The sequence below is a fragment of the Scyliorhinus torazame genome, chromosome 11 (genome assembly GCF_047496885.1).
Source record: "Scyliorhinus torazame isolate Kashiwa2021f chromosome 11, sScyTor2.1, whole genome shotgun sequence".
NCBI lineage: Eukaryota > Metazoa > Chordata > Chondrichthyes > Carcharhiniformes > Scyliorhinidae > Scyliorhinus > Scyliorhinus torazame.
This window is the reverse complement of record NC_092717.1, coordinates 217,985,098-218,012,598: the sequence shown is the minus strand read 5'-3', so window position 1 is coordinate 218,012,598 and position 27,501 is coordinate 217,985,098. Positions and strand designations below refer to the sequence as shown.

Here is a 27,501-nt window from a genome sequence, read left to right as displayed (position 1 = left end):
TTCTGCTCATGGGAGTGACTGAAATCAAGGAAAATAATTTGTGCAAAAATTCAAATTAGTTAAGTAGGAGTGTTGGATAACCCCTAATGCTTTACAAAGCACGGTCCTGTAACTTAAAAAATATTTTTTCATTGGCTAATAAGGGAGATTAAGTTCTAGTTCATTGAAATTTTCTTTACAGCTCAATGTCAATTAAGGTTTACTTCAGTAAGAGACTTTTAAGCGAGGCAAATTTTGACTGATGTCAAAAATGTGTTTCTCAAAAGTTGACAGCAGTACATTATAAGTTAGATGCAGGGCACATAGAGAGCTAAACTGAACTACAATTATAGACAAATTAAAATTAAAAATTACAAGCATAATGGCAAGCAGTTTGAAGTTTTAACAAGTTTTACTTACATTACACAAACTCAGGTTTTCCGAAAATCAGAATTGTCTGAAAATCGGACATTTTTGATACTTAGTTAAATGTGTGACGACGTACCTGTTTTATAGGTATCCAAAAAGACAGGCAGTGCAGACATATTTTGAGGCAGACATTCACATGCAATATTGGTATAGGTATTAAAAGAGGCACAGAGGACCTGTGCCTCAAATAGGCATTAGTGCCTTTGAATCTAGCAATAAAAGGCCCAATTCCTATTTATGTTTCACCCTCCCTATATGTAATTGGTTTATCCTAAATGCAGTCATCAAGAGTGACACAGAGCTAAAACTATGGTTTTTCAAAGTGCGGTGCGGGGGGTCGTGGAGCTATCGGTGGCTGCATTCTCCGTTCTCACGGTGGTCCCGATGGTGGGAGAAGCACTCAACAGCCACTACCAGCATTTTTATTTGAGAATGGAAGACGCCTTTTAAGTGAGAAGGAAAGGAGCTGTGTGTAGTCTTCCGGTCATAAGCAGTAGCAGTGATCAGGCCACGCGTCCTGTAGTACACATGACGTCAATTGCCCTCTATGTACGTGTTTTTTCTGCCAAATCATAGAGGAGAATTCCAGCAGGTCCCCCCGCCACGCCAGGGCACAAGGTGGAGAGGTTGATCTCCAAGCCAACAGGATGCACCTTCAGGTGATCAACGAGACGAAGGCTACAACATCTGCCTCTGCACCCATTTCCAACCCCGGCTGGTCCGACACCCTGAATATGGCCTTCCAAGGGCCCGGGTCCAGTTTCACGTGCACCACTTCAGAGATTACCCTAAAAACCTCCTTCCAGTAATCCTCCAACTTTGGACAGGACCAAAACATATGAACGTGGTTTGCGGGGCCCCCCTGCAACGCTCACACACATCTTCTACCCCTTCAAAGAGCTGGCTCATCCTCGCCCTTGTGAGGTGCGCTCTATATACCACCTTCAGCTGTATCAGCCCCAGCCTTGCGCACGAGATGGAGGCGTTCACCCTCTGGAGCACCTCACACCAGAACCCCTCCTCCATACCCTCTCCCAATTCTTCCTCCCCCTTTGCCTTGATCCCATCCAGCAGTGCCTTCTCCTCTTCCAAAACAGCCCCGTAAACCGCAGACACTACCCCCTTCTCCAGTCTCCCTATCGTCAACACCACCTCCAGCAATGTGGAGGCCAGCTCTCAGCTCTATCGGGAAGCTCTGTATCTCCTTTCTGTCAAAGTCTCGAACCTGCATATATTTAAATATTTCCCCATGTTCCAGCCCATACTTCGCTCCCAGCTCCTTCAATCCTACAAACCGAACCCCAAAGAAACAAATCTTTTAGTGTCCTAATTTCTTTCTCCTCCCATCTCCAAAAATTCCATCCCACTGCCCTGACTCAAATCTATGATTCCCCCGAATCGGCATTTCCTTTGCCCCTGCCCCCAACCCAAAGTGCTGGCGAAACTGTCTCCAAATTCTCAACAAAGTTATTACTATCGGACTCCATGAGTATTTCCCCGGGGCAGTCAGAAGCGGGAAGAGAGAGAGAGCTATCTATCCAGGTTTGCGAATTGCATCAAGTTAGGTGAAATAGGACTTCCGGTTGCGGCTATGCCTAGGTAGGTCGCACGTTCGGCAGCTCCCGCCGGGAACGGACTTTTGGGCTCTCTAGAGGGGCCCCAACGGCAATTGTTCGACGGCTTCCAGTGTGGGAAGGTGACAGCAAGGTCCCCCCGGCAGTATATGGATTGGACCAGGAGTGGAGCGGTGAAAAAAGTGATCTTGGAGCAGCGAAAAGTGAGAGGAAGAAAAAACAAGATGGTGGCGGGTGGAGGCCAAGCAGCGCGGGCGCAGTGGTTGCAGGAGCAGCAGGAGTTTCTTAAATGCTGCTTTGAGGAGCTGAAGACGAAATGCTGGCGCCAATGAAGACGGCGATCGAGAAGCTAGTGGAGACCCAGAAGGCCCAAGGGGCGGCGATCTGGGAGGTGCAGCAAAAAGCCTCGGAGAACGAGGACGAGATCTTGGGCCTGGCGGTGAAGGTGGAGGCGCACGAGGCACTGCACAAGAGGTGGGCGGAAAGATTTGAGGACCTGGAGAATAGGTCGAGGAGGAAGAATCTTCGGATTCTGGGTCTCCCTGAAGGAGTGAAGGGGCCCGATGCCGGGGCATATGTGAGCACGATGCTCAATTCGCTGATGGGCGCGGGAGCCTCCCCGAGGCCACTGGAGCTAGATGGGGCTCACTGGGTCCTAGCAAGGAGACCCAAGGCCAACGAGCCGCCAAGGGCTGTAGTGGTGAGGTTTCACCGCTTTATGGACAGAGAGTGTGTCCTGAGATGGGCCAAGAAAGAGCGGAGCAGCAGGTGGGAGAACACGGAGATCCGAATCTACCAGGTCTGGAGTGCAGAGGTGGCCAAGAAGAGAGCTGGTTTCAATCGGGCTAAGGCGGTGCTCCATCGGAAGGGGGTGAAGTTCGGTATGCTGCAGCCAGCGCGATTGTGGGTCACATTCCAGGATCGGCACCACTATTTCGAAACGCCTGATGAGGCATGGAGCTTTATACGGACTGAAAGGTTGGACTCAAATTAAGGGTTTGTTGTGGGGGGATGTTTACTGTGTATATGGTGTTTATTACGTTTTGGGAATGTTCCTTTGGTTGGGTGCTGGATGGGGATGGGTGAAGGGATTTGAGGGGGAGACTGTGGGAGAGTGTGGGCGTCGGTGTTGGAGGGGCAGACCCCCACGAAGGAAGAGGGGGAGTGGTGGCCCGGGGATGGGGAATTTTGGTAAGGCCGCAAATGGAGCTGCGCCAGAGGGGGCGGGGCCGGCTCAGGAAAGCGCGGGCTTTTTCCTGCGCTAGGCAAGGACGCGGGTGGGGGGGTGGGGGGGGGGGATGGGTGGTGCTGGAGAGGAGCGCGCACTGACTGCCAGGGAGGGGGAGGGGGGATTCTCACACTGGGGGGGGGGGGGGGGGGTGGGTCGATGGAATGGCGGGAGAGGCCGGGGTCAGCAGGAGTCATCTGACTTACGGGAGTGTTATGGGGGGAGCAAAATGGCTAGATGTGGATCTAGCGGGGTGAGGGGGGGGGGGTTAGGGTTGCTGCTGCATTGACCAAAGGGGAGCTGTTAAGTAGGAGAGGTGGTCGGGGCGGGGGTCCGCCGTCTGGGGGACTGGAGGGTGCGGGCACGTGGCTGGTCTAGAAAAGGAGATGGCTAGTCGGCAAGGGGGGGGGGGGGGGGGGGGAGCAGCCCCCCAATCCGGCTGGTAACGTGGAATGTGCGGGGCCTGAACGGGCCGGTCAAGAGGGCCCGGGTGTTTGCGCACTTAAAGGGACTGAAGGCGGACGTGGTCATGCTTCAGGAGACACATTTGAAGGTGGCAGATCAGGTTAGGCTGAGAAAGGGATGGGTAGGACAGGTATTCCATTCAGGCTGGATGCGAAGAACAGAGGGGTTGCCATACTGGTGGGGAAGCGGGTGTCGTTTGAGGCAATGAATATTGTAGTGGATAATGGAGGTCTAAATGTGATGGTGAGCGGTAGGTTGCAGGGGGTGTGGGTGGTATTGGTAAACGTATATGCCCCGAACTGGGATGATGCCGGATTTATGAAACACATGCTGGGTCGGATTCCGGACCTGGAGGTAGGAAGCTTGATAATGGGGGGGGGGGGGGGGGATTTCAACACGGTGCTGGACCCAGCACTGGATCGCTCTAGGTCCAAGACGGGTAAAAGGCCAGCTGCAGCCAAGATGCTTAGGGGGCTTATGGACCAGATGGGGGGAGTGGATCCATGGAGGTTTGTCAGGCCCCTGGCCTGGGAATTTTCATTCTTTTCCCACGTCCATAGAGCCTACTCCCGAATAGATTTTTTTATTTTGAGTAGGGCGCTAATCCCGAAAGTGGAGGGAACGGAGTATTCGGCCATAGCCATCTCAGACCACGCCCCACACTGGGTGGAGCTGGAGTTAGGAGAGGAGAGGGACCAGCGCCCGCTGTGGCATTTTGATGTGGGATTATTGGCAGATGAGGTGTGCGGGCGGGTGCGGGGATGCATTGAGAGATACTTGGAGGCCAATGGCAACGGGGAGATGCAGGTGGGGGTAGTCTGGGAGGCGCTGAAGGCGGTGGTCAGGGGAGAGTTAATCTCCATCAGGGCCCACAGGGAGAAGAGAGAGGGCAGGGAGAGGGAGAGGTTGGTGGGGGAGATCTTAAGGGTGGACAGGAGATATGCAGAGGCCCCCGAGGAGGGACTACTCACGGAGCGGCGGAGCCTCCAGACGGAGTTCGACCTGTTGACCACAGGGAAAGCAGAGGCACAGTGGAGGAAAGCGCAGGGGGCGGCGTATGAGTATGGGGAGAAGGCGAGTCGGATGCTGGCACACCAGCTTCGTAAGAGGGAGGCAGCGAGGGAGATAGGTGGAGTTAAGGATAGAGGGGGGAATACGGTGCAGAGTGCGGTGAGAATAAACGAGGTATTTCAGGACTTCTATGGGGAACTGTACAGATCTGAGCCCCCAGCGGGGGAAGAGGGGATGCAACGATTTTTGGATCAGCTGAGGTTCCCGAGGGTGGAGGAGGAGGAGGAGGTGCCTGGTTTGGGGGCGCCGATTGGGCTGGAGGAGCTGGTTAAAGGATTGGGGAGCATGCAGGCGGGGAAGGCCCCGGGGCCAGATGGGTTCCCGGTCGAGTTTTACAGGAAATACGTGGACCTGCTGGGCCCGTTGCTAGTGAGGACTTTAGTAAGGCAAGGGAGGGGGGGGACCTTGCCCCCGACAATGTCCGGGGCGCTGATCTCTCTGATCCTGAAGCAGGACAAGGACCCACTGCAGTGTGGGTCGTGTAGACCGATCTCGCTCCTCAATGTGGATGCTAAGTTGCTGGCAAAAGTGCTGGCTACGAGAATTGAGGACTGTGATTCATGAGGACCAGACGGGATTTGTGAAGGACAGGCAGCTAAACACCAATGTGCGGCGGCTCCTCAATGTGATTATGATGCCCTCGGTGGAGGGAGAAGCGGAGGTAGTGGCAGCTATGGACGCGGAGAAGGCCCTCGACCGGGTGGAGTGGGAGTATCTTTGGGAAGTGCTGCGGAAGTTTGGGTTCGGGGAGGGGTTCATCAGCTGGGTCAGGTTGCTTATATAGAGCCCCGGTGGCGAGTGTGGGTACGAATTGGTGGAGGTCGGAGTACTTTCGGCTGCACCGAGGGACGAGGCAGGGGTGCCCCCTGTCCCCCTTGCTGTTTGCATTGGCAATTGAGCCTGTGGCCATGGCACTAAGGGAGTCCATGAAATGGAGGGGACTGGTCCGAGGGGGAGAGGAACATCGGGTGTCGCTATATGCGGACGACCTGTTGCTGTATGTGGCAGATCCAGTGGAGGGGATGGCGGAGGTCATACGGATCCTAAGGGAGTTTGGGGACTTCTCGGGGTATAAGCTCAATGTAGGGAAAAGTGAGCTCTTTGTGGTGCATCCAGGGGACCAGGGAAAGGGGATAGACGACCTACCGTTGAAGAGGGCGGAAAGGAGCTTTCGGTACTTAGGGATCCAGGTGGCTGGGAGTTGGGGGGCCCTGCACAAGCTCAATTTGACGCGGTTGGTGGAGCAGATGGAGGAGGATTTCAAAAGATGGGATGTGCTGCTACTCTCACTAGCGGGCAGGGTGCAGTCGGTTAAAATGATGGTCATCCCGAGGTTTCTCTTTGTGTTCCGGTGCCATCCCATTATGATTCCCAAGGCCTTTTTCAAACGGGTAGGTAGGAGCATCATGGGTTTTGTGTGGGCAAATAAGACCCCGAGGGTAAAGAGGGTGTTTCTGGAGCGTAGTAGGGACAGGGAGGGCTGGCTCTGCCGAATTTGTGCGGCTATTATTGGGCTGCCAATGTGGCGATGATCCGTAAGTGGGTCATGGAGGGAGAGGGGGCGGCGTGGAAGAGGTTGGAGATGGCGTCCTGTGTGGGCACGAGCCTGAGGTCTCTGGCGACGGCACCGCTGCCACTCTCGCCGACAAGGTACACCACGAGTCCGGTGGTGGCGGCGACGTTGAAGATCATCTGGGCAGTGGAGACGACACAGGGGCGAGGTGGGAGCCTCGGTTCGTCCCGGGAAGGATGGATGGGGGGTTTCGGAGCTGGCATCGGGCAGGGATTAGAAGAATGGGGGACCTGTTTATAGATGGGACGTTTGCGAGCCTAGGGGCGCTGGAGGAGAAGTTTGGGTTACCCCCGGGAAATGCTTTCAGGTACATGCAAGTGAGGGCATTTATGAGATGGCAGGTGAGGGAATTCCCGCTGCTCCCGGCACAGGGGACTCAGGACAGGGTGATTTTGGGTGTATGGGTTGGAGAAGGCAGGGTTTCGGCGATCTACCAGGAGCTGAAAGAAGAGGAGGAGGCCTCGGTAGAGGAGTTAAAGGGCAAGTGGGAGGAGGAGCTGGGGGAGGAGATAGATGAGGGTCTGTGGGCTGATGCCTTGAGTAGGGTTAACTCTGCCTCCTCTTGCGCCAGGCTCAACCTAATACAATTCAAGGTTACTCACAGAGCGCATATGACAGGGGCGAGGTTGAGTAGGTTCTTTGGGGTGGAGGATAGATGTGGGAGGTGCTCGGGAAGCCCGGCGAATCACATCGACATGTTCTGGTCGTGCCCGGCACTGGATGGGTTTTGGAGGGTTTTCGCGAGGACTATGTCTAAGGTGGTGAAAGTCCAGGTCAAGCCGAGTTGGGGGTTGGCACTATTTGGGGTAACAGACGAGCCGGGAGTGCAGGAGGCGAAAGAGGCCGGTATCCTGACCTTTGCGTCCCTGGTAGCCCGGCGGAGGATCTTGCTATTATGGAAGGACGCGAAGCCCCCCAGCTTGGATAAATGACATGGCAGGGTTCATTAAGCTGGAGAGGATCTGTGCAGGGGTTCTTCAGGCGGTGGCAACCGTTCCTAGACTATCTCGCGGAGCGTTAGGAGGAGGTCAGCAGCAGCAGCAACCCAAGGGTGGGGGGGAGGGGGGGTAATTCGGGTGGGTGGGGGGCTTCCCTATGGGTACCTTTGAATGTCATATGGGGGGGTTACTGTATATGGGGGAAACCCAATGTATAAGTTTTGTATAATTTTTGACTGTTGTGTTTCTTTTTTTTGTTATGGGGGGGTTTGTTAAAAATTTTGTTGGAACATTTGAATAAACATTTTTAAAAAATAAGTTAGGTGAAATAGCATATAGCACATAGGAGCGGAAAGTTGCAAAGAAGATTTAGGTGAGTGGCGAAAACTGGCATTGGAGTTAAATGTGGAGAAGTGTGATGTCATCTCCTTTGGTTGCTTATCCAACTGTTTCTCAAAATGGTTAACTGACATAGCTTTAAGTGCTTTTGCTAAATTCCTGTTTCACATAAGCATTTCTCTGCAGATTCTAATCTTGAGTCTCAGTTAATTCTGGTTAATCTTTGCATCAACTTGTTTTGTGATCACAGACCAAGTTAATTAGCCTTCTTATATTGATAACATCGTTCTGTTTATGCTTTACAAATAAACCTGGATTATTTTCAACTTAATTCAGTTATGGTTGCTTTGTAACTTAAAGCAATTAGACCCCAAATCATCATGTTTCTCTAAACTTTCTTTGAATCATCAGTGGGGATAATTTTGAGCTTTGCAGCGTGGGTGATAACCTGGCAGACCACACCGGCAGGCTTTTAGAGCATGCCCTACATTGAGTTCAATGGAGGACAGATGACACTATAAATGGTCAATGCTTTTCCTTTCTGACTTGTGTTAAATAAACTTCTTTTCATGTTTCTGCTTCAAGTGTGCATTACTTTCCATTTATCTATATTAAAATCTACCTTAATTCATAAGCCCACGCATGATAATCGATTGTTTCCCTACCTGAAGGGATACATACAAAACTAAATTGTACACTTAGTGGGGGACTTCAATATTCATCTTCCAGGAGTGGCTTAGCAGCACCACCACAGACTGAGCAGGCTGGGTCCTAAAGGACTTGGCTACTAAATGGGCCTGCGGCACATGGTGAGGGAAACAGCACGAGGGAGAAACCTACATTTAAAAAAATATATATTTTTATTCTCCTTCTTTTTCACATTTTCATCCAAATTTGCACCCACCAATAAAAAAATCGACGGTAACAAATACAATGTAAATCCCCTGGCCAACAATCCCTTCCCCCCACCAATCTCCAAACATCCCTCAACAGTCTGAATACAAACATCAAAGAAAAGGAATCAGGAATCCATCACCCCATACATAGTCACCAACACATACACAGTTTAAACCCCTTCTCCCCAACCCCCACCCCCCTCCCCCCCAGTGTTCGATGTCGTCCAACTCCTGAAAGTGCATAATAAACAAAGCCCATGAATTGTAGAATCCTTCCATCCTTCCCCTCAACTCAAACGTCACCTTCTTGAGTGTTAAAACCTCCAACAGATCCCCCCGTCATGCCAGGGCACAGGATGGGGAAACTAACCTCCACCCCAACAGGACCTGCCTTCGGGCGATCAGCGAGGCGAAGGTTAAAACATCTGCCTCCACGCCCGCTTCCAAACCCGGCCGATCCAATACCTTGAATATCGCTTCCAGAGGACCCGGTTCAAGATTCATATGTACCTCCTTCGAAATTACCCTGCAAACCCCCCTCCAATACCCCTCCAGCTTTGGACAAGACCAAAACATATGAACATGATTTGCACCCCCTCAACGTTCACAAACACCCTCTACCCCCTCAAAGAGTCGGCTCACTCTTGCCTTAGGAGGTGTGCCCTAAATACCACCTTCAGCTGTATCAGCCCCAACCTCGCACACAAAGTTGAGGCGTTCACCCTCCGGAGCAGCTCACACCACAACCCCTCCTCCATGCTCTCTCCCAGCTCTTCCTCGTTCTTTGTCTTAATCCCCTCCAGTGATATCTTATCTTCTCCCAGAAGCGCCCCATAAATCGCCGACACCACCCCCTTCTCTATGCCCCATATCATCAGCACCTCCTCCCAGTGTGGGGTTGGCACGACCGGAAAGCTCTGTATCTCATTCTTAGCGAAATCTCAGACCTGCAGGTACCTAAACATTTCCCCCTGCCCCAACCCATATTTTGCCCGTAGCTCCTCCAGTCCCGCAAACCGGCTCCCTAAAATCAAATCCTTTAGTGCCCTAACGCCCCTCTCCTCCCATCTCCAAAAACTCCCACCCCACTCCCCTGGCTCAAATCTGTGGAAATAGAACTGAAGGCTTGTGCTTCAGAACCTTCCACGCCCCTAGCCAGTTCAGGTACAACACTGGCATCTACCCGCAACTTGGAAAATTGCCCAGGTATGTCCTGAACACAAGAAACAGGGCAATCCGGCCAATTACTGCCCCACTCTTGATCATCAGTAAAGTGATGGAAGGGGTCATTAACAGCTCTACAAGTGGCATTTTCTCAGCGATAGCCTACTCACTGATGTTCAGTTTTGATTGCACTTGGCTTCTGACCTCATTACAACCTTGGTTTAAACATGGACAAAAGAGCTGTCCATGCTCCTCATTACACCTGTACATGTGAGGTGAGAGTGACTGCCTTTGACATCAAGGCAACATTTGGTCGAGTACGGTATCAAGGAACCCCAGCAAAACTGTACTCAACAGAAATCAGGGGGGAAACCCTGCACTGGTTAGTCGTAACTGGCACAAAGAAAGATGGCTGTGGAGGTTAGAGGTCAATCATTTCAGTTCTAGGATATCACTGCAATTTAGGCATATACAGTTTCAATTTAATTATTTTGCAAGATGATAGCAATACCAGGGCAGCCTAGGCAATTTTCATTTTTCCTCTGGTATGGTGACAGGCTACATGCTAAATTTCAACTCATTAGTGGTCAGAAATACAGCATCCAAGTACTATAATTGCTGAATCAATGTAATTTGTCATTCTAAGAGCAAAATATAACTTCTCTCATCAGTTTTAACTATACATAAATACCAGAACCCTCTGGAGTTCATGAAAACATTTCAAGAATAAAATATTGATCTCTGTCCATTCCTTTCGAATGGCAATACATCCTATAGTTGTCTTTTTAAACTTGTGAAAGGTAAAGTCCCAGGAGACTATAGGTTGCTTTCCCCTTTGAGGGGGAGAGCTGACTGGTGGTGATTTAACCTGAGGATCACCACACCTCAGGCACGGGGTCTTCATAAATAATCTGAGCCAGTACAGGAATTGAACGTGCATTGTTGACCTTGTTCTGCATCACAAACCAGCAGTTTAACCAAGTTAAACCGGGAACCTTACATGGTTGCCAAATAAAGACAATTCTAAATTTCAACTCATCAGGTTATATAGATCGATGGCATGAAGCATGACATTTAAAAGTGATTTTTAATTACATTTTTCCAGTGTTTTCACTCGCTTATTTAGCAAGTAGCTCATGAACAAAGATTACATAATCAAGAAAAACATTCTAACGAACAGAATGCATAATATCAAAAGCCTTTCGAACCAGGAATGGATTTTTTTATCCTTTTATTCAATACAGGGCTATATCCAACTCATAGCCACATCCCCACTCTCATTGGCCTTGCGCTGTTATAATAGCCTTGTCCAACCTGCAGTCCCAGGTTGTGATGGACCAGTGAGATTTTTCCAACAGTGAACTTATCAGCAGCAAACATAGGTGAGAAAGAATGTGAGATTGGAAGAGCAGTGAACACTGGCAACTGCGTTAGTACGTTGGAGATAGAGGAAGACTCTGGGTTTGTGGGGCCTCTGCTTACCATGATTTTCCCCTGCTGTCCGGCGTTGCTAGGCCTTAGGCCTTGCTTCAGATCTCTGTTTCATTCTCATTGCACCTACATCACTCCCCTGGTGACCGAGTGAGAGTGGGGGAGGGGGGGGGGGGAGTGACGGCTTGCCAGAGGGGCATGGGTGAGGGTCTGCGGGAACAGAGAGGCTTCTTGGAAGAGGCAAGCGAGGACCTGCATGGGAGCAGCATGAGTGTCCACGGGAGGATCAAGTGCCTGGAGGGGCAAGTGGCCAGTGAATGCATGCTTGATGGGTGTAAGCTTGTGTGTATGTGAGAGGTGTGAGCGCATGTGTATGTGAGGGGTGAGTGTGTATGCATGTGTGTGAGAGGTACAATAGTTTGCGTCTCACTCACCACAGGGCTCCTTCCTCATTCACTTCACACCCATACACCAACTTGCATTCTCACCCACTCTCACATTGGGTGAGGGGAGTGAGTGTGCATCCTGAGGCTGGGGGTGAACTGGACACACACACTCACCCTTTCACACTCTAACGATCATCTTTCTTCAGTCCCCATTAGTTCAAATGTACAATTTATTGTTCAGACATTTTGTTTTGCTCAGTAACTTGTTTCTTTTCATAAAAAAGCTTTCATAAAAAAAATTCATGCTCCTTGTTATGCCAAAGCTTATCTTTCCGAAATTTGCTCATCATTTGCTTGCGAAAAGTCATAATGTTCACCCCCCCCAATATGAAAAGGTTAAAGAAGCCTACTCTACAACAAAGCCTACTCTACAGCAAAGCCTACTCCACAACAAAGCCTACTCTACAGCAAAGCCTACTCCACAACAAAGCCTACTCTACAGCAAAGCCTTACTCTACAACAAAGCCTACTCCACAACAACGCCTACTCTACAACAAAGCCTACTCTACAACAAAGCCTACTCCACAACAACGCCTACTCTACAACAAAGCCTACTCTACAACAAAGCCTACTCTACAGCAAAGCCTACTCCACAACAAAGCCTACTCTAATGCAAAGCCTACTCCACAGCAAAGCCTACTCTACAGCAAAGCCTACTCTACAACAAAGCCTACTCCACAACAACACCTACTCTACAACAAAGCCTACTCCACAACAACGCCTACTCTACAACAATGCCTACTCTACAACAACGCCTACTCTACAACAAAGCCTACTCCACAACAACACCTACTCTACAACAAAGCCTACTCCACAACAACGCCTACTCTACAACAATGCCTACTCTACAACAAAGCCTACTCTACAACAACGCCTACTCTACAACAACGCCTACTCTACAGCAAAGCCTACTCTACAACAACGCCTACTCTACAACAACGCCTACTCTACAACAAAGCCTACTCCACAACGCCTACTCTACAGCAACGCCTACTCCACAACAACGCCTACTCTACAACAATGCCTACTCTACAACAAAGCCTACTCTACAACAACGCCTACTCTACAGCAAAGCCTACTCTACAACAACGCCTACTCTACAACAACGCCTACTCTACAACAAAGCCTACTCCACAACAACGCCTACTCTACAGCAAAGCCTACTCTACAGCAAAGCCTACTCTACAACAAAGCCTACTCCACAACAACGCCTACTCTACAACAACGCCTACTCTACAGCAAAGCCTACTCTACAACAACGCCTACTCTACAACAACGCCTACTCTACAGCAAAGCCTACTCTACAGCAAAGCCAACCCTACAGCAAAGCCAAACATACAGCAAAGCCTACTCTACAACAAAGCCTATTATATGTAGTTGATGCAGGAAGGGTTAAAAGTCCACGTCTGCAGTGTTTTTAAAAGTCCTGGTTGAAAAGCAGATCTTTAGCTACAGAGGTGAAATTAAAGCAACGTAAGGGCTAATGGAATTTTGTTTATATAAAGAAAGTTCCCTGGGGAGTAGATTAATAGAGACATTGGGCACGATTCAGAGGACTTAAAACAAAGTATATTTTGGGGCGTGTTTGGCAGGATGATTCTCGGTGGCTGCAGCGCCAACAATCATCCTGCTAGTCAACGCCACCTGGCTGTTTCTTTGGCCCTGTTTTCCCTGCCGAGGTGGCACTTAGGGTGGAGTCCATTCTTACTGTCGGTCTGAACTTTTCACATTCTCCGTGTGTATGGGCTTCGTCCGGGTGCTCCGGTTCCCTCCCACAGTCCAAAGATGTGTAGGTTAGGTGGACTGGATATGCTAAATGTTCCCCATTTTAAAATAATTTTTATTAAAGGTTTTCATAAAATATCAATAACAAAATGAGAAAGAAAAAAGAACCCAACAGGGTTAAGTACAAAACACAATCTAAAAAAGCAACCCCCCAAACCCCTCCCCCTGTACAGAAATAATAAATGAACATTAACACCCCGACTTAACACAACACGTGTATACACCCCCTCAGACCATCCAGTGTAAATAACATAAACAAAAATAAAGTAAACCCCCCCCCCCCCCCCCCCCGCTGCTGCCATTGACCAATGTCTATCGTTCTGCCAGAAAGTCTAAGAACGGTTACCACCACCTAAAGAACCCTTGTCCCGACCCTCTCAAGGCGAATTTCACCCTCTCCAATTTAATGAACCCTGCCATATCGCTGATGCAGGATTCCACACTTGGGGGCCTTGCATCTTTCCACTGAAGGAGAATCCTTCGCCGGGCTACCAGGGACGCAAAGGCCAGAATTCCGGCCTCTTTCGCCTCCTGCACTCCCGGCTCCTCTGCCACCCCAAATATTGCGAGCCCCCAGCCCGGTCTGACCCTGGATCCTACGACCCTCGACACCGTCCTCGCTACGCCCTTCCAAAATTCCTCCAGCGCTGGGCATGCCCAGAACATATGGGTGTGATTTGCTGGGCTCCCTGAGCACCTAACACACCTGTCCTCACCCCCAAAGAACCGGCCCATCCTTGTCCCGGACATGTGTACCCTGTGCAGCACCTTAAACTGTATGAGGCTGAGCCTCGAACACGAAGAGGAAGAGTTCACCCTCCCTAGGGTAACTGCCCACGTCCCCTCTTCGATCCCCTCTCCCAACTCCTCCTCCCACTTACGTTTCAACTCCACCATCGAGGCCTCCTCCTCCTCCTGCATCACCTGGTACGTTTCCGAGATCTTCCCACTCCCACCCACCCCCCCGAGAGTACCCTGTCCTGTACTGTGTGTGGCAGTAGCCACGGGAATTCCACCACCTGCCGTCTGGCAAACGCCCTTACCTGTAAGTACCTGAAGGTGTTCCCCAGGGGGAGCCCATACTGAAGTACCTGAAGGTGTTCCCCAGGGGGAGCCCAACTTTTGTATCCCTGCCCTGTGCCACCCCGAAAACCCTCCACCTGTTCTTCCTGGTGCGAACCGGTGGTTCCGCCGTAATGGGGTCCACGCGAGGCCCCAACTTCCCCCCTATGCCGCCTCCACTGTCCCCAAATTTTGAGGGCCGCCACCACCACCGGGCGCGTGGTATACCTACCTGGAGGGAGCGGAGCGGCGCCGTTGCCAGCGCCCCCAGACTCGTGCCCACACAGGACGCCGTCTCCAGCCTCTTCCATGCAGCCCCCTCCATCACCAACTTGTGCACCATCTTCGCATTCGCGGCCCAGTAGTACCCACAGAGGTTGGGCAGCGCCAGCCCCCCCCCGATCTCTACTCCGCTCCAGGAACACCCTTCTCACCCTCGGAGTCCCTCGCGCCCACACAAACCCCATTATACACCTGTTAACCCGCCTGAAAAAAGCCTTCGGGATAAACACGGGGAGGCACTGGAACAGGAACAAAAACCTTGGAAGCACCATCATTTTGATTGACTGCACCCTACCCGCCAAGGACAGCGGCAATGCGTCCCACCTCTTGAACTCCTCCTCCATTTGCTCCACCAGCCTTGTAAAGTTAAGCCTATGCAGGGGCCCCCAGCTCCTGGCCACCTGGACCCCCAAATATCTGAAGCTCCTCTCCGCCCTTTTTAGTGGGAGCTCGCCAATCCCCCTCTCCTGGTCCCTGAGCTGAACTACAAACAGCTCGCTCTTCCCCATATTGAGCTTGTACCCCGAAAAGTCCCCGAATTCCCTAAGGATCCTCATTACCTCTGGCATTCCTCCCACCGGGTCCGCCACATACAGCAGCAGGTCGTCCGCATAAAGCGACACCCTATGCTCCTCCCCACCCCGCACTAACCCCCCTCCAGTTCCTTGACTCTCTCAGTGCCATAGCCAGGGGTTCAATCGCCAGTGCGAAGAGCAGGGGGGACAGGGGACACTCCTGTCTCATCCCTCGGTGCAACCGAAAGTACTCGGACCTCCTCCTATTTGTGGCCACACTCGCCATCGGAACCTCATACAACAGCCTAACCCACCTGACAAACACCTCCCCAAACCCGAACCTCTTCAGCACCTCCCACAGGTACCCCCACTCTACCCTATCGAAGGCTTTCTCAGCGTCCATCACCACCACTATCACCGCCTCCCCCTCCCTCGCCGGCATCATGATAACGTTCAAAAGCCTTCGCACATTCGCGTTCAACTGTCTCCCCTTCACAACCCCGTCTGGTCTTCATGGATGATCTGCGGCACACGATCCTCAATCCTCGTGACTCAGACCTTCGCCAGCACCTTGGCATCTACATTTAGCAAGGAAATCGGTCTGAAAGACCCACATTGCAGGAGATCCTTGTCCCGCTTCAGGATCAAGGAGATCAGTGCCCGGGACATCGTCGGGGGTAAAGCCCCCCCCCTCCCTTGCCTCATTAAAGGTCCTGACTAACAGCGGGCCCAACAGGTCCATATATTTTTTATAGAACTCGACCGGGAAACCATCCGGCCCCGGTGCCTTCCCCGCCTGCATGCTTCCTATCCCTTTGGTCAGCTCCTCCAGCCCAATCGGGGCCCCCAGTCCCGCCACCAGTTCCTCTTCCACCTTTGGAAACCTCAATTGGTCCAAGAAACGGCCCATCCCTCCCTCCTCCCGTGGGGGCTCGGATCGGTACAATTCCTCGTAGAAGTCCCTGAAGACCCCATTGATGCCAACCCCACTCCGCACCACGCTCCATCCCCTGTCCTTAACTCCCCCGATCTCCCTAGCTGCGTCCCGCTTCCAAAGCTGATGCGCCAGCATCAGGCTTGCCCATTCCCCATACTCGTAGACCGCCCCCTGGGCCTTCCTCCACTGCACCTCCGCCTTCCTGGTGGTCACCAGGTCGAATGCGGCCTGGAGGCTGCGCCGCTTCCTCAACAATCCTTCCTCAGGCTCTTCCGCATACATCCTGTCTACCCTCACCACCTCCCCCACCAGCCTCTCCCTCTGCCCCCGCTCCCTCCGCTCCTTATGGGCCCTAATGGAGATCAGCTCTCCCCTCACCACCCCCTTCAGTGCCTCCCATACCATCCCCACTCGGACCTCCCCGTTGTCGTTGGTCTCCAAGAACCTCTCTATACTTCCTCGGACCCGCTCGCTCACCTCCTTGTCCGCCAACAGCCCCATCTCCAAGCGCCACAGCGGGCGCTGGTCCCTCTCCTCCCCCATCTCCAAGTCCACCCAATGCGGGGCGTGGTCCGAAATGGCTATTGCCGAATACTCGGTATCCTCTACTCTTGCTATCAGCGCCCTACTCAAAATGAAACAGTCGATTCGAGAATAAGCCTTATGGACAATAAGCCCGCGGCCTTGCAAATCTCCAAGGGTCCACCCCTCCCATTTGGTCCATAAATCCACTCTAGCCGCCGCCGGCTTCCTACCCGTCCTAGACCTGGAGCGATCCAGTGCCGGATCCAGCACCGTGTTAAAATCTCCCCCCATTATCAGGCCCCCCACTTCCAAGTCTGGAATCCGACCCAACATACGCCGCATAAAACCCGCATCGTCCCAGTTCGGGACATACACATTGACCAGTACCACCCTCTCTCCCTGCAACTTACCACTTACCATTATGTACCTACCGCCATTATCTGCCACAATGCTCGACGCCTCGAACGACACTTTCTTTCCCACCAAGATCGCCGCCCCTCAATTTTTGGCATCTAGCCCCGAGTGAAACACCTGACCTACCCACCCTTTCCTCAGTCTTACCTGGTCTACCACTTTCAGGTGTGTCTCCTGGAGCATGCCCACATCCGCCTTGAGCCCCTTCAGGTGCACGAACACGCGGGCCCGCTTTACCGGCCCATTCAGTCCCCTTACATTCCAGGTTATGAGCCGAATCAGGGGGCTAACCAACCCCCTCTCCCGCCGACTAGCAATGACCCCTCCTCGGCCAGCCACGCGCCCGCACCCCACACCCGGCCCGTTCCCCACAGCGGCATACCCCCGTCTCGACCCCCCCGTCTCGACTCGCTCCAGCTCCTCCTTGACCTTAGCAGCAGCAACTCCACCCCCGGCTAGGACCCATCCTAGCTGGTTTACTCCCCAAATTGCACGTCCGCAATTCAGCTGACTCCTGCTGACCGCGGCCACTCCTGCCTCCCCTTCGACTCCTCCCATTGTGTGGCACACCCTCCTCTCCCGCTCCCCATCCACAGGCTCTCCCCCTCCCCCCCTCCGTTCTAAGCGCGGGAAACAATCCTCGCCCCCCCCCCCCCCCAGTCTTCGGCGCGGCAAAAAAGCCCGCCTTCTCCACCTACCAGGCCCCGCCACCAACCAAAACAGTGCCCAACCCACCCCATCCACCTTCCCCAACCCAAAAGAGAAAGACACAGAGAAAAAGAAACCCAAAACAATGCAAAGGTCCGTCCCCCCCCCGAACAAAAAATAGGCATAACATATCCACCGCAGTCCCCAATTGCCCATCCCGACCCTCAGTCTGTGTCCAGCTTCTCGGCCTGAACAAAGGCCCGCGCCTCCTCCAGAGACTCAAAATAATGGTGCCGGTCCTTGTAGGTAACCCACAGTCGCGCCGAACTTCACCCCCTTCCTGTGCACCACCGCCTCAATTGGACCCGGCTCTCCTCTTCGCCACCTCCGCACTCCAGTCCTGGTATATATGGACCTCCGCGTTCTCCCACCTGCTGCTTCTCTCCTTCATGGCCCACCTGAGCACACATTCCCGATCGACGAACCAATGGAACCGCACCAGCACCGCGCGCGGAGGCTCGTTAGCCTTGGGCCTCCTCGCCAACACTCTATGGGCACCTTCCAGCTCCAGGGGCCCCTGGAAGGACCCCGCTCCCATCAACGAGTTCAACATGGTGACCACATAGGCCCCCACGTCCGGCCCCTCCAGCCCCTCTGGGAGGCCCAGAATCCGCAGATTCTTCCGCCTCGACCGATTCTCCATCTCCTCGAACCGCTCCTGCCATTTCTTGTGGAGCGCCTCGTGTGCCTCCACCTTTACCGCCAGGCCTAAGATCTCGTCCTCATTGTCAGAGATCTTTTGTCGAGCCTCCCAGATCGCCACCCCCTGGGCCGTCTGTGTCTCCGGCAGCTTATCAATCAAAGCCTTCATCGGCTCTAGCAGGTCCGTTTTAATCTCTCTGAGGCAGCGCTGGATACCCTCCTGTTGCTCCTCCGCCCACTGCCTCCACGCTGCCTGGTCTCCGCCCGCCGCCATTTTGTCCTTCATCCCTCCCTTCTTCGGGTCCACCACCACCGTTTTTGTCACCCCGCTCCTAGTTAAAGCCATATACTGACGGGGAGCTATTATTAACTCCTTTCCACACCGGGAAACGTCAAAAAAGTGCCCTTAAGGGCTCTGAAAAGGGCCCAAAAGTCAGTTTTTGCCAAATCTTTTACTGTTACTGCCGGGTCTGGTAACCAAGAGACATACCATTCCTGGGGGACACTGTCGGGGGAATGTTGCAGTCTTCTTCCCACACCGGGAAATGTCAAACAAATGCCGTTGGAGGCCCTGTAAAGAGCCCAAAAGTCCGTTACAAGCGGGAGCTACCGAACATGCGACCTAGCTCTGCATAGCCGCACCCGGAAGTCGCTAAATGTTCCCCAAGTTGGGTGGGGTTACAAGGATGAGGCAGGGGATTGGGCCTACGTAGGGTGCTCTTTCGAACGGTTGGTGCAGACTTGATGGGCTGAATGGCCTCCTTCTGCACTTTAGAGATTCTATGATTCCAGAGAGATTTTCTGCCAGCGAACTGATCTCTTCACAATCCTGCGCTGGGCCAGGAAAAACAGAACTTGCAAATGGGAAGGACACGCCATTAGAATTTACAAGGACATTGGGGCAGACCTAGCCAGGAAATGGGCCGAGTTCAATAGAGCGAAATCAGCTCTTCACAAGAACAACGTGCGTTTTGGTATGCTGTACCCAGTGAAACTCTGGGTCACATATCAAGAAAGAGAATACTTCCTTACAGCCTCCGCCGAAGCAAACAAGTTTGTCGAGGAACACGGTCTGGAAAACCAGCAGCGAGGGTAGAAACGAGGGGACCCTGGCAAGGGGCAACAACATACCGACGGGGGGGGGCGAGGGGAGGGGTGAGGCAACGCCAGGCACCCCCGCCCCGGCAAGCGCACCCTGAACAAAGAGCAAGCCACTGCCCAAGGGACCGCTTCAGGTGGCAGACCAACCCCAGCACGAGGGAACGAGAGTAGCGGAGAAGGGAGAGCAAGAAAGAGGAGTGCAGGATAGGATAGGGGAAGAGCGGGCAGAAAACCGCAGAGGCCGGGCAGGGGAGAAGCGAGACAATAACTCCCGAGAGGGGGGTCACCGCACGAGCAGGAATGCTAGCGCCGGGGGCATGCAACAAAGCAGGCGCCAGGCAGGGGGTGGGGGGGACCACTCAACAGAGGCGGGAGAGCAAACGGGGATAGGAACAGGGGAAAGAGGGACAAAGGAGGGGTATAAGGGAGAGGGGCGGAAAGGGAGAGACCGGGTGGCGGGGGGTACACAGGGAAGGAGAGGCCGGGGTGGGGGGGCACAGGGAAGGAGGGACAAACAAGGCTAGAAAAGGAATCAATTGTAGCTCCAGTACACAGGAGGTTGAGAGTAGTGAGATCATGAGTAAGGTTTCAAAGTTGCAGGAGTGTACCGGCAGGCAGGAAGGTGGTTTAAAGTGTGTCTTCTTCAATGCCAGGAGCATCCGAAATAAGGTGGGTGAACTTGCGGCATGGGTTGGTACCTGGGACTTTGATGTTGTGGCCATTTCGGAGACATGGATAGAGCAGGGACAGGAATGGTTGTTGCAGGTGCCAGGGTTTAGATATTTCAGTAAGCTCAGGGAAGATGGTAAAAGAGGGGGAGGGGTGGCATTGTTAGTCAAGGACAGTATTACGGTGGCAGAAAGGACGTTTGATGAGGACTCGTCTACTGAGATAGTATGGGCTGAGGTTAGAAACAGGAAAGGAGAGGTCACCCTGTTAGGGGTTTTCTATAGGCCTCCGAAAAGTTCCAGAGATGTAGAGGAAAGAATTGCAAAGATGATTCTGGATAGGAGTGAAAGCAACAGGATAGTTGTTATGGGGGACTTTAACTTTCCAAATATTGACTGGAAACGCTATAGTTCGACTACTTTAGATGGGTCCGTTTTGTCCAATGTGTGCCAAGCTCAGCCTGTTACAATTCAAAGTGGTTCACCGGGCACACATGACGGTATGAGCACGTTTTTCGGGATAGAGGACAAGTGTGTGAGGTGTGTTGGAGGGCCAGCAAACCATGTCCATGTTTTGGGAATGCCCGAAGCTTAGGAGATACTGGCAGGAATTTGCGGATGTCATGTCCACGGTACTTAAAACAAAGGTGGCGCCGAGTCCAGAGGTGCTGATCTTTGGAGTGTCGTAAGATCCGGGAGTCCAGGGGGCGAGAGAGGCTGATGTTTTGGCCTTTGCCTCCTTGGTAGCCCGGAGATGGATATTGTTAGCGTGGAAGGACTCAAAGCCCCCAAAATCAGGGGTTTGGGTTAGCGACATGGCTGGGTTTCTCAGACTTGAGAAAATTAAGTTCGCCCTGAGAGGGTCAACGTTGGGGTTCGTCCAGAGGTGGCAGCCGTTTATCGACTTCTTCGGGGAAAGCTAAACTGTTAGCAGAGGCAATAAAGGGGATGGCAGGGGGGGGGGGGGGGGGGGGGGGGGGGGGGGGGAGTTAGGCTACTTTGTGTTTAAGGTAGGCGGGATTAGTGAGAGATGGAGAGATGTTTTTTGCACTATGTTTAGATTTGTATTTGTGCTGTTTATTGTTATAAAATTATAAATGCCTTAATAAAATTTAAAAAAAAAAGAAATACTCTGCACAACTGTTCCTCTGCCAAAGTGAATATGCTCACATTTTTCCACATTATATTCAATCTGCCATGTTCTTGCCCACTCACTAAGACTGTCCAAATTCTCTTGAAACCACTTTGCATCTTCCTCACAACACACATTTCAACTTCACTTTGTGTCATCCCCAAACTTGGATATTACATTTTGTCTCCACATCAAAATAATTGATATATATTGTGAACAACTAGTGCCCCAGGTACTGATCCTTGGGGTACGCCACTATCCACAGCATGCCAATGCGAGAATGACCCATTTATGCTTGTCAGCTAATCCTTTAAAATTTTTTTTTAGAGTACCCAATTGTTTTGTTTTTCCAATTAAGGGGCAATTTAGCATGACCAATCCACGTAACCTGCGCATCTTTGGGTAGTGGGGGTGAAACCCACGCAGACATGGGGAGAATGTGCAAACTCCACACGGACAGTGACCCAGGGCCGGAATTCGAACCCGGGTCCTCAGCGCCGCAGTCGCAGTGCTATCCACTGCGCCACATGCCGCCCTTTGTTAGCTAATCCTTAATCCATGCCACTATATTACCTCCTATCGCATGTGCTTTAACTTTGCGAATCAACCTCCTTTAGGGAGCTTTATCAAAAGCCTTCTGAAAATCCAACTATACTACGTCCACCGTTTCCCCTTTTTAAATTCTGAGGGACATACTCAAAAAACCCAACAGGCTCATCAAACAGGGTTTCTCATTCAAATATCCATGACGACTCTGCCCAATAAGATCATTATTACCCAAGTGTCCATTTATCACATCCTTTAGAATACATTCTAGCAACACGGTAGCACAGTGGTTCGCACTGTTGCTTCACAGCGCCAGAGTTCCAGGTTCGATTCCTGGCTAGGGTCACTGTGTGTGGAGTCTGCGCATTCTCCCCGTGTCTGCGTGGGTTTCCTCCGGGTGCTCTGGTTTCCTCCCACAAGTCCTGAAAGATGTGCTTGCTAGGTGAATTGGACATTCTGAATTCTCCCTCAATGTACCCGAACAGGTGTCGGAATGTGGTGATTAGGGGCTTTTCACAGTATCTTCATTGCAGTGTTAATGTAAGCCTACTTGTGACAATAAAGAACAAACAATAGTACAGCACAGGAACAGGCCCTTCGGCCCTCAGAGCCTGCGCCGATCATGTTGCCCGGCTAACCTAAAACTGTTTACACTTCTGGGCCCATATCCTCTATTCCCATCCATTTCATGTATTTTTCAAAATGTCCCTTAAATATCACTATTTTACCTGCTTCCACCAGCTCCTCCGGCAGCGAGTTCCAGGCACCCACTACCCTCGGTATAAAAAGCTTTCCTCGCACATCATTCTAAACTTTGCTCCTCTCACCTTAAACCTTAAAGTCCCCTAGTAATTGACTCTTCCACCCTGGGAAAAAGCTTCTGACTTTGTCCATGCCCTTCAAATCATTTATATGTACTACAAACAGTAAAGGTCCCAGCACTGACCTCTGTGGAACACCACTAGCCACAGCCCTCCATTTGCAAAAACCCCCTTCCACTTCAGACTTCTATGACTGAGACAGTTCTGTATCCATCTTGCCAGCTCACCTCTGATCCCACTTGACTTCACCTTCTGTACCAGACTGCCATGTGGGACCTTGTCAAAGGTCTTACTAAAGTCCATGTAGACAACAGAGAGATGAGCATATGAACAACCTGAACAAAGTACTCTGCCGTTTTTTCCAAGTAGGCGCCCAGCTAAAGAGGAGCGATGACCTACTTAGGTTACAGGGAAGATAGTGATAGTCTGCACCCAATGATAAATGAAGTTCGGGCCATAAAAGGGGTCCTGACCCCAAAGAACACCACTGAACTCTGGTTGTTCCAAGGCCTGGTTAACTACTATGGGAAGTTCAATACAAACCTGGCCGCTTTATTGGTTCCACTCCACGTATTGTTCCAGGATGCCCGTGGGTGCGACTACAATGCGGACTTCGCAGAGCCTTTCATGGGTCCATGTTCCTCATCACTGTGGATGCCCACTAAAAGTGGCCAGGTGTACAAGATAGCCTCGACAAAGTCCAGGGCTATGGTAGAAAAGCTCCGGTGCTCGTTCAACACACGTAGGATCCTTGAGTTCCTGGTAACGGATGATGGGATGCTCTTTACGAGTGAAGAATTTGCCGCCTTTACAAAACGGAACAGCATCTGGCATATTGGATCTGCCCTATACCATTTGAAAGGGTCCTTCATGTTTGTTTCCTGTTTATTCCCGTATTTCCCCTTTCTTTTGTTTTTGCTGTTACAATTTTGATCCATGGAAGATTAATGTACCTGTGACTTTAATTCGAGCAGAAGTCTGTGCTGGTTTAAATTGGCCAATGACAGAGATGGGCTGTGACTCAGTTTGACTGACTTCGCTGGTGGCCAATGAATTGGCCCAAAACGCCGATGCTCGGCCCGATAACAGGTGGCGATTGGATACGATCACACTGATAGGCTTTTGGTGTCACAAGGCTCGTGTTTTCATTTCACTTTTCATTCTGCAGTCTGGATGGAGGATTTCATCTAATTCTCTCCCAAAAGACCCAGCTGAAATCTCTTCACAAGGCCACTGAAGGCTGATTCTCTCTCCAGCAAGACTGGGTGTTATTCTCTCGAGACTGAAGTCAGACCACAGGCTGGAAGCAGGGCTTGATGTGAGACAAAGTGTCTCATGAAATAAATGTGCCTAATTGTGAACCTTCATCAGCCATTGAAATGGAGATTAGATTCCGGAAGGCACCAAGAATAGGAAGAAGCTAGCCTTCTGGCAGACGTCACTCAGTGTTACCTTAGTTTAATTTGCACTGATTTATTCACCATTGAAGCTTTAGTAACAGTTGCCTTTAATCGGCGAGCTGGATGGCAATGTTTCTGATCTTTCGCTGTGGGTTAGGGTTGTCCCCAGTAAAATTAACAGTTTTGTAGTTTTTTTTAAAGCTCATTGTTGTTCCGTAGCATATGGTTTGCTATGTTCAATGACGACAAAGAAGACTGTTTATCAAATTGTATACATATTAAGCTTAAGTTTGTTTTCTTCATTATTCACAATAAAATGCGAAAGACAATTTTAATTAAAAAAAAAATATATTTTGGAAAATTCTTCTGATCATTAAAATTGAGGTAATACACTGAAGTGTATTTAATAAATATTCCATTGCAAATGTCCCCGACCATTAATTAATGTAAATGAGGGCTATGATGACAGCAGCGTTGCCAATGGCTCCGAGGAGGTATTCAGGGAGCCCGGTGGTGCAGTCCATGGTGAAGATATGGAATCAGTTGAGGAGGCATTTTAGGGTGGAAGGGATGTCGGTGCTAACGCCGCTGTGCGAGAATCATGGGTTTGAGCCGGGGGGAGGGATGGATAGTGTATACAGGAGGTGGAGCGAAGTGGGGCTGGTCAAGATGTGGGATCTGTATTTGGAGGAAGGGTTCGCCAGTCTGGAGGAGCTAAGAGAGAGGATAAAGCTGCCGAGGGGGAGTGAGTTCAGGTATTTGCAGGTTAGGGGCTTTGTGTGAAAGGTCTGGATGGATTCCCTAGGTTGCACCCTGCTGGAGCGACTGCTGTTTCCGGATGTGGAAGGGGAGGGAAGAATTTGGGATATATACAAGTGGCTGGGGGAGCAGGGAGGTGAGTGGGTGGTGATGTTCAAGGAGAAATGGGAAGCGGAGTTGGGGGGGGGGGGGAGATCAATTGGGGAGTATGGAGTGAGGCACTGCGAAGGGTAAACGGAACCTCGTCTTGTGCAAGGATGAGCCTGATACTGTTCAAGGTGGTGCACAGGGTGCACATGACTCGGGTGAGAATGAGAGGGTTCTTTCAGGGGGTATCAGATGAGTGTGACAGGGTGTGGGTGGGGGCAGCGAATCACGCGCACATGTTTCGGGGTTGTGAAAAATTGGGAAGATTCTGGGTGGGAGTGTTCCCGGTCTTAGCCAGGGTAGTGGAGGAGGAGGTGGACCTGGACCCTTTGGTGGCGATGTTTGGGGTTTTAGAGAAGCCGGAGCTCATGGAGAGGAGGAAGGCCGATGTCATGGCCTTCGCCTCTCTGATTGCACGGCGGCAAATTTTACTGGAATGGCGGTCGGCATCGACACTAGGGGTAGTGGCTTGGTTGGGTGACCTGTACGACTTCCTGCGGTTGGAGAAGATAATGTATGAGTTAAGGGCCTCTGCAGGGGCTTTGATGCAAGTTGGGGGATGTTTGTGACCATGTTTGAAGAGCTGTTCGTCGCAGGGGGGTGGGGGTGGGAAGAGGGTGAGAAAATCTGTAGACTGTATAGTTGATTGCTGGGAAGTATGTTTCCCAGGGTGTTTATTTGCTGTAACCTGTTTTGATACATGTTTGTAATAAAATACATTGAAAAAAAAATTAATGTAAAGCTAATAGGTCTTCAGTTCTCCATTTTCTCACTCTTGTTGTGGGGCAAACGTTTCTACCTTCCAATCTGCAGGAACCGTTACAGAATCTACAGAATTCTGGAAGATGATAGCCAACGCATCCACTATCTCCATAACTACCTCTTTTTACACTCTGGGATAAAGAATATCAGGGCCCAGAGACTTACTAAACTTCAGTCCCATTACTTGCTCCAACACAACCTGCTTATTAATACTAATTTCCTTCAATTCCTCGTTCTACTTAGTCCCTTGGATCTCAAATTCTGGGGTATTTCTTGTATCTTTCTCAGTGAAGACAGACACAAAATAATCATTTAAATCATAGCATTTCTCTATACCCCATTATAAATTCTCCTCTGTTGGTGCCTTTAATTCATCCGCCATGTTGCAAATGTTGCATGCATTCAGGTAGAGTGCCCCTAACTTTGTCTTTCTGACATTATTCCACAATCTAAGCTTATTTAATGCTTGCCTTCATTTCAGCTACCTTCTAATTTGACTTGCCACCTCTCTACTTCCTGTTACCAGCTTTACTTCCTTCCAATTTGAGCTACACCTTAGATTCCCATCCCCCTTACAAGCTAGTTTAAACGCTCCCCAACAGCACTCACAAACCTCCCTGCGAGAATGTTCATTTTTTAATTATTTCATGTGAACGTCGCCGGCTGGGCCAGCATTTTCTGTCCATCCCCAATTGTCCTTGAACTGAGTGGCTTGCTAGGCCATTTCAGAGGGCAGTTAAGAGTCAAGCACATTGCTGTGGGTCTGGAGTGCCATGTAGGGCAGACCAGGTAAGGATGATAGACTTCATCCCCTAAAGTACATTAGTGAATCAGATGTTTTTCTTTAAATGACAATCGACAATGGTTTCATGGTCATCATTCGACTTTTAACTCCAGATTTTTAAAAATGTAAATCCCGATCCTGTTAAGGTGTAACCCGTCCCTCTTGTGCACGACTGACCTGCCCCCAGAAACAGGTCTCAATGCCTCAGAAATCTGATGCTCTCCCTCCTACATCAATTCTTCAGCCACATGTTCAATCGATCAATCCTCCTATTTCTATGTTCACTAGTACGTGGCACTGGGAGTAATTCTGAGATGACTAAATTTTATTTTGTTCAAAACTTAATCTTAAGAAAATGAGAACTTCTTCCTACCTGAGCTGCTGTTTAAGTTCATTGAACCGTGGTCTTCTGCTCGGATCATATGCCCAGCATTTTGTCATAAGGCTGTAGAGCGTTGGGGGACAGTTTGGAGGCATTGGTAACCGCTCACCATTTTCAATTCTACCAATTACATCGTTATTTTTTACTCCTTGAAAAGGTTTCACTCCATACATTAGAATTTCCCACATACAGACACCTAAAATATAGAAATAAAAGTTAAAACATTAACATTTTTATATTAAATCAATGTAGCTAAAAGGTGGACTCTCTTTTCAGCAGTTTGCTTAGAGAATTGAACCAATTGGTTTAGCCAGGCAAAACACTAAGCTTTGCACACATGTTTAATACTTTATGCAAAACCAGATTGCCTCACGATCCTCCAACTTGTCACAATGTCAGGCCGAGCATTTCCATTTAGAATTTCTACTCAACACACCAAAAGGCAAAACTGTTACAAACAACCTATAATACACTTTAGAAAAATTGACATGAACTCCCTCATGAGCTTATGGTAGCTTCCCCTTAAATCTGGCCCAGCTGCTTCATCTACTCCTCGAGGTAGCACATTCTATATTCTGACCATTCTTTGGGTAGTT

At 50.7% G+C, this 27,501-nt stretch overlaps 1 protein-coding gene across 8 annotated transcripts in view; it reads right to left on the bottom strand.

Moving 5' to 3' along the window:
* Nucleotides 1–27,501, bottom strand: part of LOC140385791 (focal adhesion kinase 1) — a 904,772-nt gene that overhangs the window by 160,937 nt on the left and 716,334 nt on the right. For all 8 annotated transcript variants that reach the window (XM_072468319.1, XM_072468317.1, XM_072468318.1 and 5 more), the window contains one exon: nt 26,897–27,101. In XM_072468319.1, the coding sequence (XP_072324420.1) occupies nt 26,897–27,101 (205 nt within the window). The remainder of the gene's footprint in view (nt 1–26,896; nt 27,102–27,501) is intronic.